This window comes from Stylophora pistillata, chromosome 9 (assembly GCF_964205215.1).
Source record: "Stylophora pistillata chromosome 9, jaStyPist1.2, whole genome shotgun sequence".
NCBI lineage: Eukaryota > Metazoa > Cnidaria > Anthozoa > Scleractinia > Pocilloporidae > Stylophora > Stylophora pistillata.
In genome coordinates, this window is record NC_142527.1 from 15,263,857 (window position 1) to 15,278,276 (window position 14,420).

Below are 14,420 nucleotides of genomic sequence, written 5' to 3' on the forward strand. Positions count from 1 at the left end.
ATTTATTTCTTCCCAGATACCTTGACAACTGAAAAGTGGAAGTTTCGCTCTGATTACCCTGAGATACTTACGATGTGATCCCGCTAGCTTGGCTTATTCCCAGGTGCGCAAGTCAGAGTGATCCAGACGACCAACGGCACATGGTGACAATTGCGATTCGCATGTGTAGTATGACCTAGTAGAGGAAGTATAGTGATCGAATTTGTCTTATTGAATTTGAGAGGATCGAGAGCGTTGAAGGAAATACAACTCTGAACAACAATCAATTCCAGAAACAGAGGCCAGACTTAAATCCTCGACGAGAGCCAAAGCAGCTAATGAAGTCTCAGGGCATGCTCTGCATCCCCTCTCCCTTCTCCCATAACATTATTAGTAGTCGGATCACGATCCACAGCAATATGAATAAGATCTCCACACAAAAAATTATTCCATCGCAGATGCATGAAGAGTCTGTACCCAAACTTACAACAAAAAAAACTGTGAAGTGACTCTGAGGATGACTCCGCTCAGGTAGTTTATACAACAGTCACTACTACCAAAGAACAGTCCTTCTCAAGTCACAGCTCATCCTGTTAGGCGGATTCATGCTGACGTCATTATTTACATTTTTGCTCGTTTGCATACGGCTTTGCGTAAAGAAGGAAGCATGTTAGATACAAATTGACTTCAGGCAGCTAAAGAGCTAGAAAACCTTAGTACATGGTGAAAATTTTAGCTCTTTGGGTGTAATATTCAAGGAGAAATAGTCCATATCAAAAACTGCAAAATTTCTGGGTGGCAAAAGCGCTAACGAGCTCATACATTCTATGTAAAATTTTGAGTTTTTAAACCCGTGTTGCTCAAAAAGTATTCAATGCATCAGGCTCGTATTCATTGGCCGAGTTAAATGTACTTTGACCTTTCGATATTCAGAACTGATTTATTTTTAGCTCCATCAGAAAAGGCTGAATTGCTTATGAGGCAAATATTGTAAACAAGGATTCCCCTATACTGCTTAGGCGGTCAGTGTTCATCAATAAGGCTTTAAAATGTTTGGATCTGACCTAAAAACGCGAAAAATATTCGTTTCTTTTTTGGAACCCATCACCTTTCATAACACCGTGGCTTCTATTCTTTCTTGCCCTAGTTTAACGTTTTGTCGGTGGTACTTAATAATTGGGTCCTTTATAGACCAAATAAAATTTTGCAATGTCGCTTAAGTCGCCCCAAGTCATATCGCCCGAAACCTGAGTCATGTTGCCCGAAATATTAGTCATGTCGCCCGAAGAAACAAATACTTAAAAGATCAAACATACAGACTGTAAATAAGCAATAAAGTTGAGAAATATTCATCACTAAAGCGCTCTTTGTCTCCGACCTTGAATATTCAAAAAGCGTTGTTCTTTTCTAATAACAGAGGGAAGTGTTGTTCGTTTCTAAAAACAAAATGAAGCGTTGTTGGTTTGGTATATGTGCCCGTTTCGTACTAACGAACGTTTTGTACGCTCAAGAAATTTTATCTACATTGTCTTTATCTACAGACTAAGTAATACTTGACTTTACATTTGACAAAAATTAAGTATCTTATTTTTATGCTTCGTCAGAAGGAAAATTACAATTTATGCCCAGCATTAAGTGGAGCAAATGTTCATTTAGAGAAGTCTTCTTGCGTCAAATACCTTGGTGAGTATATCGACTGTCACCTTACTTGGCGTGACGGCATGTTAACTACGTATGTGGTAAAATGAGCAAAAATTTAAATAAAGTGGTTAAGTTAAAAGCGTTGTTTCAGAAGAAACACTTCTTAGTTTGTATCATTCTCGTATATATCCCTACCCTACTTATGCTTGTACTCTATGAGGAAATAATTATAATGCTTCACCGTCTCAAATCATAAAATTACAAAACAAAGCAGTTCGTATTACAAATGATGTTCCTTTAATAGAATCAGTAATTCCACACTACATATCCCTAAGCCTTTTCAAATTTCCTGATATTGTTAAAATGAACAAATGCATGCTTTTTTTATGATTACTTCCACAATGAAAAGTTTCCTAATATACCTGTTTCACCCGGGGGGTACTCGATATATTCCTGGGTGGGGAGGTGCGGCGCGGCCCCTCATACCCTGACCCTATTTAAGACAAATATCGCTGATTTACCTACCCTGTTTAGGACAGAATTCTGATTTTTGATACCCTGTTTAAGACATTTAATGTGCCTGGTATCAATGCCAAAATCAACGGAATTCAATATTAATTAAAATTAAAGCTTGTAAAAATTTTGCTGTTTATTTTTCAAGAAAAGATATCCTGTTTAAGACAAAAATTGATAAATCGATACCCTGATTAAGACAAAAAATGATAAATTCGATACCCTGTTTAAGACAAAAATCTCGAAAACCATACCCTGGCTGGCCGCACGTCCCTATTAAGCCCTTATAAGGGAGTACCCCTCCCCCCCGGGCTGTTTCACTAGTATCTGAGCTACATGGCTACAATACCCGCAGTGCATCATCTAATCCAGTAGTCATACCCTCATTTCGAACTAATCTCAGGAGATTCTGCACGAGCGTTATTTGTAGATTCTTTTAGAATAGTATTCTGCAATCAATTAGAGACAAACCATCTAAAAAGATGTTTAGAAAAGTACTTTTACGCTGGTACCTCAATTCTAATGAAACATCATCTCTTTGACAATTTTCAGAGCTATTTTCATAACTTTCCCTTTACTTTTTTAACCAAAAAATTACAAGTTTTTTTTTTTTTTTTTTGTTATACAGGCGTAATTTAAGGGGCACAATATTAGTTTAACTAGACGCGCCCCTCTCCTCTCCTTCTTATGGACAATGTGACTTAATTCAAGTGGTTTAATTTTGTATCGAACGTTTCCTTTTCTCAAAAATTTTAGATCTTTTACTTTACTTTTCATCTTGTATCTAATTCTGCTACGGTTTTGGAGAAATAAATATGATCAGAATTGAAATATGTTTGAGCAACGATTCTAAAAGCGTTGTTTGTTTCTATAACGAACGTACCCAGCGGGAATATAATCGATACCTACCCAACACGCTAGTAGATTGGCTAGCAAATTACTGTAATTTTGTCCTAAACTGGCCCCGCTGGTTGGGCTATCCTTCAATTTTTCAACAGAAGATGGAAAAAGTGGCCTACCTAATACAAAACTTTCCTACAGCTCTGAACATATAAGACCTGGTAGACACACAGATGAATGGCTCTGTTGAAATGTTTTATAGATGGGTGAATTGAGGTGGGAAACTTTGAGAAACTTAACATGTTTTCATTTTAAAAAAATAAAGAGCATTAACTTTCAAAAGATTCAGACGAAAATATAGCTAAATAGCGAGCAAAAAAAAAGACCTAATTTATCTATGAAAGAGAAATCATATAGAGGGCAAAGCAGATGAACTAAAACTGATCTAAACAGACCTAGCGGTAATCAGCCCCAAAATCTCACATGATGCATAGGAACAATCGTTGGGGTGAAAAACGACAATGTTGTTCAGATTTTTAAGTTGAGAGTTCAGTTGAGCCATTTATTCCCTACAAATCCTTATATTTTGTCCATTGTGCAACGTAAACATGTTTGCATATTTACGAAGGTTCAATGTGTCAGCTTGGGGTATCTGTGGATTGAGCAACACATTCCTCTCACTGAAATTCTACAACTCTGTTTCTATTTCGTGTACTTTCTTTACAAGTTGCGAGTAAGTGATAACGTGCACATTACAATATCATTATAGAAGAACAAGAAATACTGTAGATTGCGTTACAAATCTTACAAGTCTCTACTCTGTGGTTGTTCAGTTTTGTCAGAAGAAGCTAGACCATTGGTTTTTTTCAGAAGACATGCAGTTTGGTAAGGAGGATTTATTGGTTCCTGGATGGGTGACAGTGTTTGATATTCTTTCCCTCCAATGGAAGTCGTAAGTGGATATGTTTGGTCTGAATCATAACCACTTAGGTCACCACAGGCCATGAAAGGAACAACAATCCTGTTTACTCCTTCAAGACTGTAAATTGAAAATAATGTCACTTGTATAAGACAAGGATACTCAATATCATCTTGTATTGTTGTTTAAAATTCAAAATATCTTTGCAGATGGCAGATATCAAATTTTGATACCCAGAATGTTAGTTCAGTGACCCCTTTTTTATTTTTGCATTATATTGAAATATGAAAATGAGAATTTTTCTTTGCACTGGAAAAATCATGGCCATAAACTTGCTTTAAGATGAAACTGCCAAAAGTACGGTGGCTCTTAAATGACCATGAGACAGTGCCTGCCTTGAGGTTATTATGAATCATACCTTGTTTCTTCAACTTAATTCTTTTCCCTGGAAGTTACAAACTTTCCCTAGAAATGTATTCCTTCTAGGAAACCGCACAAGCCTACTTTTATAATATGAGCTGAAATTAATTTCTTAAACACAAAGGCGCGCTATATAAGGAAGTCTTCCCTGGGAAGACCTAGGCTCATTTGTCACTCACTGTTGATGTGTGCGGGTCAAATTTAAATGCTGATAGACAAACAAAAGGAGCTAATGAGATATCTATTGTTTACTTCCACCAGCATGGTGGCATGAGGTTACGTGTGAACCACCTACTTTGATCTCAAATTTACCACCACAAATAAAGACAGTTTCCATTGGAGAAAGGAAATACAAATCTCAAAAATTCTTGTATTGTGATGAAGACATAAAACAATTTTGAGGAATCCGCCCGCCGTTCACTGCTTTGGAGTAGCTGTAGCTCAAGCTGACTTGACTCTAAGAGTTCTACATCACACGACAGTTGATTGACAAATGGTCCAGTGGGACCTAAGGCTCCTTTTATAGCACGCCTTTGTGTTTAAGCACTGGTTTTGACAACTGACAACACATCAAGTTGGTTGCCTTCTCTAGACTAGCCTTTTTAATCACAACTTCCAACAATCATTTTTCAGTAACATAGACTGATGACCACATACAGGGCTCAACAAAAATGGTAGCCAACTAGCCATAGACGAGTAGAAATTCAGTTTTGGCTGGTGGTTTTCGATTTCCACTAGCCAGTTTGGCTAGCAAAAAACTGAAATTGACCGAACTAGTTCCTCTCTTTCTAGTCAGTAGGCTGGTAAGTTGAAAAGTTAGTGTCAAGCCCTGTACATAGTCACAGTTTTGTGTTCTAGGGTTTGAGGAAGACGTCTGGTCTAAAAGCAGTAACTCATTTTCACCACTTGCATGTCACAAAATCACCTCACTTCATTTTAACTGTGTTTCAGTATTAATCATTCCACCACAAGAATTTCGGTAGAGAAGGAGTTGATAGTCCAAAAATTTGTTTGTCCTTGTTCATTTTTCGGTAGACATTTATTGGGAATGAAACTTTTGAATAGGTAGATATACAAAAATGACAGGGTAGGGGGGGTGGCATTGTAATTTTTGGTTAGCTATTTTTTAGATCGGTTGTTCATTTTTGTGCCAAAAAAACTTCAGTCTATCAGTTTTGGTATTCTTTGAAGTTTGCAGATTTTTCCATTTTTTAGCATATGGTTTTCAGTTTTCTTCTAAAATACTAACAGGTTTTTGGATTTAGTTTTGGATGTGGTTTTTGTTTTTTCTTATTTGGGTTCCAGATTCTCTCCACTGATCTTGAATAGCTGCAAAACCTCTCTACGCTCATCTTAATCATGTCACCACTGCATCGGATAGGGTTTTGATAACTGGGAAGTGAAAATTTATCAGTTTTGATGGTTTTGCAAATGCTCTTCAGTTTTGATCAAATTCTTCTTGTGGTTTGACAGTTTTGGATGATTTTTTCTCTGTTTTTGTGGTTCCCAATAGACCCAATGCCTTCCCCCTAAAAAAACTAACAAGCACCAACCTTTTGAACTGGTTTGGGTCAACAAGGAGAGGATTGCACATTGTCGGCACATAACCAGCTGGAGGAGAATAATTCTGACACACGACAAAAGATTCAATGCTTGAATTTCGACTGCTTCGTGGCTTACATATTGTTACAGTAGAGAAGAACACCTTTAACTGGTTGTAAAGAATATCAACATCTTTTCCTCTGAAAATTTTTGCCACAAAAACTCCCCCATTCTTGAGTAGATGAGTGGTAATGTTGAGTGCAGCAATTAAGAGCTGTCCTTGAATGTACTCATCAATATCATGGAGACCAGTAACATCTGGAGCGCCATCAGATATCACCAAGTCAGCTTCCTCTCCTTCAAAGTGGCTGATTATCTCATGAGCAGTTGAAATCTAGACCAGTATTAAGATGTAAAGAATATTACATGAAGGTTCATGTAGAAATGTCTGCATTTCAATGAAAAAATTTGCACAAATTTTTGATACATCAAAAAATGTTATCACAATAATATCCACATTGACTCATTACTGTTTTAAAATACTAGAATGAGCAGGCTGAATTAATCAGTTAAACTCTTCCCTTTCAGTCAAGCTGGTATTATAGAGAGTGCTTAAAACCTTTATCTTTCTTATAAATAAGAAATAAAATTTAAAAAACTATCCCAATACAAAATTTTCATCTATCACTGGTATTTTCTGTTGTCCCTTAAGAAAAATTCATTTTAGGTCCATAAAAAAGCATTACCTTTCAGTGACACTAAATCTTATGGAAGAAGGCAAAAGGCTCATATTGTAAAAACCAAATGATGGTCCCAAAGGTGTCTGCTATTAAGGAAGTCTATTCTACATGTAGGTGGACGTTTTTTTCTGATCCAACAAAACCTTTTATTTGTGTTCATGATGGAGACCTTTCAATCACTAAGTCCCACAAAATATATTAGACTCTTACTAGATTAGTTCCTTTCCCCTTTATCAATGAAGAGTTTTTAAAAGGACAATACTGAATTTTCCCAAAGTTGTTTGAAAAGTTTTCTACCAATGGGGTATGCTTTTGTTAGTGTCACAAAGAAAAAGATTGTGGTTTTCATCACTGTAAAAATTCCAAAAATGAAGTAATATTCTCTGCCTAACAATGTACTCCTTTCTAAAGTTGATTATATCATTAGTTCTGAACTCCTAATGAATAGCTCATCAGGAAAAAAAGATTAACTGGACAAGAGTCACCTAATGTAACACCCTCCAGCTGACTGGCTGTGTTTTTTATAACTGTTTAAAACCAGCAAATCATAGCAGTGTACAATGTGACACAAGGTGAAACTTATCCAATCAACCCTTTTGTCCAATGAAGATTAACAGTCTGCAGTTGAAAACTCATGACCCAAACCAGAGGCAACCACATTGTGAGACAAACCATACTTGATTTCAAGCTTATGCTGTGTATGCAGTGATCATGGTCTTATAAACATGGTTTAGTTGTTCAGACGATTTAACCCACTTTGAAGTGTGCTTGAGGTGGGGTAAATTTAGATATCCAAATGTAAAAAATCCATGTTATCTCTTCTTGTTATTTGCTCAGATCTTATGTTAAGTTTAACCAAGTGCAAATTCCAGTTACTTTAAAGTGTACCCCAGTATAGACTCACTGCTGTCTTTTCTTTTGTTTAAGAAAGTTATTTTGTAACAAAACTTTACTATGCCAGTATGATCTACAAGCCAGAAAAGCCTTGCTTCCGTTTTAAAGATTTGAATGAGGTGAACTAAACATCAATCCAGGCTAACCAAAAAACAATACAATGTACTATAAGGTTGTAGTTGTAGCAAGTATGATAAATATTGTAAGAAATAGACAACTTTTTTGAGAGACAAGTTTCAATGTACTATCCTCAGAAAAAGTCTCATTCCAAATTCAATTGTTTGTGAAAGTTTGTAATCTACAGGAATCTAAGGGCAAATCTGCTGATTCTCAATCCTTTTAGACCATGCCCAAAATAGGATTATTTTTTTCTTGTTTTTCGCTTAGTACAGATGATTAACGTACTATTAAAATTAAGCCGATTTGATCTGACTTGTTTAAGTTCTGCTGTTCTTGCCCATTATAAACCTGAAAATTCTATCTTTCTTTTATTTGTTTATCTACATCTATGCAAAGGAATTATAAATTTAGGAAATAATCGGTTGAAAAAGAAGATAAAACAAATAGGTCTTACGGCTGAGTAATAAACCTTCCAAAGCCGTGATGAGTTGTCCGTACCGAGTACTAAGGTACTAACGTACTAATGTACTAAGCAAATTCAGAACAAGCCGTGATGAGTTGTCCGTACCGAGTACTAAGGTACTAACGTACTAAGCAAATTCAGAACAAGCCGTGATGAGTTGTCCGTACTGAGCACTAAGGTAGTAACGTACTAACGTACTAAGCAAATTCAGAACAAGCTGTGATGAGTTTTCCGTACCGAATACTAAGGTACTAATGTACTAAGCAAATTCAGAACAGGCCGTGATGAGTTGTCTGTAGCGAGTACTAAGGTACTAACTTACTAAGCAAATTCAGAACAAGCCGTGATGACTTGTCCCTACCGAGTACTAAGGTACTAACGTACTAACGCACTAAACAAATGAATAACAAGCTGTAATGAAATGTCCGGACCGAGTACTACAGTACTAAACGTATGAGCAACAAGCTGTGATGAGTTGTCCTTACCGAGTACCACAAAATACAGCAAATACGGCACAACTCGTAAAAATACTCAACGATACTACACAACAAAATATCTAATAAGACATATCTATATGAATAATTTGATTCCAAAACTTTGCAAGTGCAATTTTAACGGTATTCTTTTTCTCAATAACACAAACTGCCCTAAACGGTTTCTCCGTGATCTCAGGGACAGATGAAACAGAAAATGTTCGAGGCTGAAACCACACTATATTACCCTTTGTTGGATAAGAACGAGTTTATTTAACATCTCGAATTTTTCACGTTCTCTTAGGTAGCATACTCAAGCTCATGTTTGTTAAAGATTCATTAAGATTTATTGCGTACTTTGTTTTACCAAAATATAGTTTCTAAAAGGGTTAAAGAAAAAACTGCAATTCATAAATGGTTTATTTCAACGAAAACCGTCAGTTTGAGATCACCAAAAAAATGCAGTGCGAGTTGTTCTCTATTACATTACCGCATTAAAAATAAGGTCCACACCACAAAAACACAAACCCCAATGGTTATATACTCCTTTTTTCACAGACTAAATCAAATGTTCAATTTCATGGTATGCATGAAAAGAATGAGAGTTGTAGTTAGTACGCTAGTATGTAGGTATTCATGCTTGCTCGAGAGGTTTAATTAGTACGCTAGTACGTAGGTATTCATGCTTCGAGAGGTTTACTTAGTACGCTAGTACGTAGGTATTCCTGCTCGTTCGAGAATTGTAGTTAGTACGCTAGTACGTAGGTATTCATGCTCGCTCGAGAGGTGTAGTTAGTACGCTAGTATGCTAGTATGTAGGTATTCATGCTTGCTCGCTCGAGAGCTGTAGTTAGTATGCTAGTACGTAGGTATTCCTGCTCGCTCGAGAGGTTTAGTTAGTACGCTAGTACGTAGGTATTTATGCTTGCTCGAGAGGTTTACTTAGTATGCTAGTACGTAGGTATTCCTGTTCGTTCGAGAGTTGCAGTTAATACGCTAGTACGCTAGTACGTAGGTATTCATGCTTGCTCGCTCGAGAACTGTAGTTAGTACGCTGGTACATAGGTATTCCTGCTCGTTCGAGAGTTGTAGTTAGTACGCTAGTACGTAGGTATTCATGCTTGCTCGCTCGAGAGCTGTAGTTAGTACGCTAGTACGTAGGTATTCATGCTTGCTCGCGAGAGGTTTAGTACTGTTAGTACTGTAGTACTGATGAAAGCTGTTAGTTCAGTAGTACTGATGAATAAGCAAAAATCTACAGAAAAGCATTCCTATAATGGGCAGCATATGAATCTTTTTGCCATCTTCCTTAATCAAGACATTTGTTTCACTTTTGATTAGGGATGAACACCAAACAATTTTTTAAAAGAAATTGACTATGAGTGCTCTCCACCAATGCATCAGTCAATATATCGGTCAAGAGTCATTTGATACTCGACTGATATATTTATCAACAATCTGTCAATAGCCATTCCACACTCAGTCCATAGTTGATCACACCCTCCGTCAATAGTAAGTCGATAGTTGGCCTATACTTGGTCAAGATTCAGTTGATATATTGGTCAAGATATCAACCATCCAATATCGACCGAGTCTTGACAAGTATCCTCAGACTATCGACGGACCATCAACCAAGTGTCAACTGAGTGTCGACTGACTTAATCAACCAAGTTTTGACTGACATATTGACCGACTCTTGACTAATACATCGGTCGAGAGCACCTACAGTATTACTGCAAGCATACCAAGGTTAACTGGATCATGTTTTAAATATGATCTAATTGACCTTGGTATGCTAATTTCCTATGCCTTAGATGTTTCTTGGTAGCCGTGCTTGATAGTCATATTACTGAAAAACAATGCTATAAGAACATCAGAAAATGTAAACTATGTTTGCACGTCAAATTGCAAAGTGTATAGACAGCACCTGAAGCGGACATGTGGAGAAATTTCCGATGATGTCATTCAGCGTAATTGTTTCAGAGAATGAATGTGAAAGTTAACAATGACAAAGACTTAGAGAGGTCTTACTTTAGTGATGTCACCCTGTATCTGAGTAACTCCGGGAAGAGGAGCCATGGCTTGTAGATCGACGGCCACAATTTTTACTTTGTCTTTGTTTTCTGGACGTTCTTCGATCAATTTTCTGCTAAGTACTTGACTCCAGCTCCCCGGTGCCGCACACAAATCCACGACTCGACTTACACCATTAAACAGATCAAAGTCATCGTTAAGTTGTAACAATTTAAATGCACTTCTAGCCCTCCAGCCATCCTCCTTAGCAAGTCTATAGTAAATATCTCGTTTATCTTTAGAGGAGCGCCCCATCTGTCCAGTATCTAACTTCTCTGTTGGTTCGCTATTCCCAATCCCCACTCATCCAAACGCCGAGGAATTTTTATACCTGGGCATGACTTTGCATAACTTCACTTTTAACATGGCCGGTGTGAATGACAGTGATCCAGTCGAGTCTTCACCAGACTTAGAGACTCAGAAAAAAGAAATAGCAGAGGTTGTGAAGAAGCCTCTCGTCAAAGGTGATATCTGGTAAGTTTCAGTGGAAATGGTTTCGTTAATGTATGGTTTCTCCGGCAGCTCTAAACGGAAGTGAAACTAGCGTAAGTTTGGCAAGAGTCGAAAAAAAATATTTAATTTTAACTCTTAGTTTTCTCAAACAAATAAGCCCACTGACTAAAAAACATGATTTGCAAGTTACTTTTGATCGACGAGGAGTTATCTTTGAATTAAAGATGAGGCCTTTTGACACGCAATGCGTAAGGCAAAAGCGAAAAGAGGTTATAAGTTAACACCTGTGACTAGTCTACATTTTGTTTGGTTTTAAAAATGTATCTTTAGCTGCAAACGATCTCAGAACGTACAATAGCAAAATATGATTTTCTATAGTAATGCGCTGAATTTAAGTACTGTCCCTCGTATTTATAAACATAACACCCAGCAACATGCATAAATTTACAACTAATCGCTAGTCAGCTTCTTGTCGGTATGATCTGACTGATTTGGGGAAATGATTGACTTAATTGGGCGCAAAAATCAGCGTAATTCTATTCATCTGTACTTAACAGTTCTCAGGGTATTTTAAAAATGGAAGTGAGGACAAAGTGTAGACAGAAATCTAGAATGATGCTCTTTGTGGCCACCCCTTCATCCCATTAGAAATATAGGAGTAAGCTTACTTTGTTTGATTGGGTTGTTGAGTAGTCATATATTAATGCAATTTTTTGGGTTCATTTCCAATTCAACCATGTTTCTGGCAGAATTCAGTCATCTTGTAATTTCCTACATCAGGTTTTACAAGTGCATTCATGTGTTTACTTTTAATGTGAAAAGGCGATCTTTCAGTTTTTCACCTTGAGTTTGCCCCAATGGTAGAAAAATGGTAGAACCTTAGCAGTGGTTCAAATAGAGCTGAATTGACACTCAGTGATGTTTGAGCCCCCCTAAAAGTGTTTGTCAGAATGTTCTTTCAGCATCAGTCAAATTTAACAGGCATCCTAAGATGAAACAAGTGAAATTTCTGGAAAATGCCCATTTTTCCACTTAACACCCACTCCCTCAGCAAATATTTCCTCGCCCCATTCCTCCACAGTTACCAAATCTAAGATGGCGGCCTAATACGAAAATGTGCACTTGTGCGCCCAAAATACACTGGCACTGCAGGCTAGAAAATAACAGGCAGTATAACTATAAACCAAAGCAGTTTATAATCCATTGACTCTCTTGTGCAATTGTTTATGACGGCATCTGATCAATCCCAGGTTGACAATAAATCTTAGAGCTTACAAGTTATCATTCCTTTCCTTTCCAATTATGATCTGCAAAAGGCTTTTGAGAATAATCAGAAATGTGCAACTGGTAAACATGCTTCACACATGCTAGAAGAAGATGGCTCAATTTGAATATCAAAAACATCAGTCATGGAATAAAACAGGAACCACGGTTTGCAATGTACACTAATCCAGGGCTCGACACTAACTTTTCAACTTGCTAGCCAAGTGGCTAGTGAAACCTTAGATGTTATGAGGATTTCAGTTTGTTTACTAGCCAAACTGGCTAGTGGAAATCGAAAACCACCTGAGTTTGTACTAAGTCTGTGACTCTGGAAAACTGGTTCATTATCTTAAAATAAACTTTTCGGGCGGTTCACTGACAAAACAGACTTCCCTGAGCAGATCTCATCAACTACAAGCACATGTGACTTTTTCAAGCAAACTAAACAAAATCACAGAACTCTAGCTACAGACTGAAACTGAGTTCTTGGAGAAGACTAAAAACATAGTGTTGTTTCTCTGTAACAATTCATATTCCTTGTGATTCGATTCAATTTCAATTACTGCCTTTTGATTTTGATTATTTCAATTTGATGATGCAAAATATTAATGTTTTTTTAATTCTTATGACATAATACACAATGTAAACAACATACAACCCCAAGCCCTCAATTTGAGGATACACTGCATAAAAGTAACAGGAACATTATTCTATAACAAGGATGTGATAAAAAAAGAAACATGCAACATGTTAGTGTTCTTCTTTCTAGATCTAGTGCACCTTCTGATTTTTTTAAAAAATTAACTTGTCTACATGTTCAATTTGCAAGCATGACCTCTGAGCAGACACAAGGTTGCCTGCAGAAAAGAAATATATTTTTGCCAACTTTGAGAAAGTAGGGTATTTGAGCTCATTTGCTTTCTGCCACAACAATGGATTGGAGTTGAATGGCATGGTTTCTCCAACTTTGTAATTAGCTAGAAAACCATAATATTTCCAAACAGTGGAACTAAAAGATTGGGGTGGATTCACAATCGCTTGGTCATTTGTTGCCATTTAGAGAATGTGACAATAAGTGTGGTGCACCTGGTTTGCCTTATTTGGAAATTCTCAAGGGGTGGTAGAAAGGCAACAAAAACTTGTAAATCAAAAATGCATATTATTTTAAAGAGTTCTGGATTCTGATTATTCAATATAATAACTTACTGAGGTCTTCCTGGGAAAGATATACAAAAAATTGAACCAAAATCAAATCATGGAATCAAAGAATCATGAATCAAACCAAATGGTCATCATTGTTACACCACCATATGTCATGCATTGTAGACAATAATTACTATGGAATTAATTAATGTAGATTGTCTATCTGAATATTGAGTATCTTGACTTACCTTAAATGACGTCATTCAGTGTCACTGTTTCAGAGAGTGAATATGAAAGTTACTAGTGACAAAGACTAAGAGAGGTCTTACTTTTAGTGATGTCACCCTGTGTCTGAATAACTCCAGAAAGAGAAGTCATGGCTTGTAGATCCAGGGCTACAATTTTTACTTTGTCTTTGTTTTTTCAGACAATCTTTTGGCCCCACACAAATCCATGACACCACTTACACCATTAAACAGATCAAAATCATCATTAAGCTGTAACAATTTAAATGTAATTCTTGCCATTTTGGTGATGGGAGTTGATTCAGTAGCAAAGAACTTGGTTTGAAACTGACTGGCCACAAATTAGCTCAAAACAAAAAGATAATTGTTCCAAGATCGAGTCATTTGAATACCATTTCTTTGTAAGTTTCCCTTTCAGCTCACCCAAGGCTAAGTTATCCTGATTTTTTTGTAGGTATCTTATTGATAGTCGCTGGTTTAAGCAATGGAAGAAGTTTGTTGGGTATGACTCATGGGATAAATTTGAAGTAGGACAAGAGTTGAATAATCCAGGTCCAATAGATAATTCAAGTCTTTTTGAAGGTGAGATATAATATTTTAAAGAGATTGACCTTTGTCTTATGTTTGTTGATTATATCTCTGTGTCTTCTTAATTTTTCGAAACTGACAGAGCAAATTGTTTTTATCAAAAGCAACCTG

The 14,420-nt window shown here is 36.7% G+C and overlaps 2 protein-coding genes across 6 annotated transcripts in view; one reads left to right on the plus strand and one right to left on the minus strand.

The window, feature by feature from the left end:
- Positions 1 to 1,894: 1,894 nt before the first annotated feature.
- Positions 1,895 to 10,911, minus strand: LOC111324138 (tRNA (cytidine(32)/guanosine(34)-2'-O)-methyltransferase). The gene is made up of 3 exons (XM_022927633.2): positions 10,576 to 10,911; positions 5,866 to 6,248; positions 1,895 to 4,012 (listed from the first exon to the last, which is right to left on the minus strand). Exons 1-3 carry the CDS (start codon positions 10,870 to 10,872, stop codon positions 3,778 to 3,780), a joined length of 915 nt encoding a protein of 304 aa, XP_022783368.1. The 5' UTR covers positions 10,873 to 10,911; the 3' UTR covers positions 1,895 to 3,777.
- A 39-nt stretch (positions 10,912 to 10,950) lies between these two features.
- Positions 10,951 to 14,420, plus strand: part of LOC111324148 (ubiquitin carboxyl-terminal hydrolase 4) — a 51,523-nt gene continuing 48,053 nt past the window's right edge. For 4 of the 5 annotated variants that reach the window (XM_022927653.2, XM_088732261.1, XM_022927652.2 and 1 more), the window contains exons 1-2: positions 10,951 to 11,091; positions 14,176 to 14,303. In XM_022927653.2, coding sequence (XP_022783388.2) covers positions 10,955 to 11,091; positions 14,176 to 14,303 — 265 coding nt within the window. In that variant the 5' untranslated portion in view covers positions 10,951 to 10,954. The remainder of the gene's footprint in view (positions 11,092 to 14,175; positions 14,304 to 14,420) is intronic. The other variant, XM_022927651.2, reaches the window with a different exon arrangement.

What these genes read in the sequence shown, in the direction of transcription:
- LOC111324138 (XM_022927633.2), bottom strand. Translation starts at nt 10,872, where the DNA reads ATGGGGCGCTCCTCTAAAGATAAACGAGATATTTACTATAGACTTGCT. An exon ending in TACAGGGTGACATCACTAAA is followed by an intron (nt 6,249 to 10,575) that starts GTAAGACCTCTC and finishes ATACTGGTCTAG; the next exon opens with ATTTCAACTGCTCATGAGAT. An exon ending in GACCCAAACCAGTTCAAAAG is followed by an intron (nt 4,013 to 5,865) that starts GTTGGTGCTTGT and finishes TTCAATTTACAG; the next exon opens with TCTTGAAGGAGTAAACAGGA.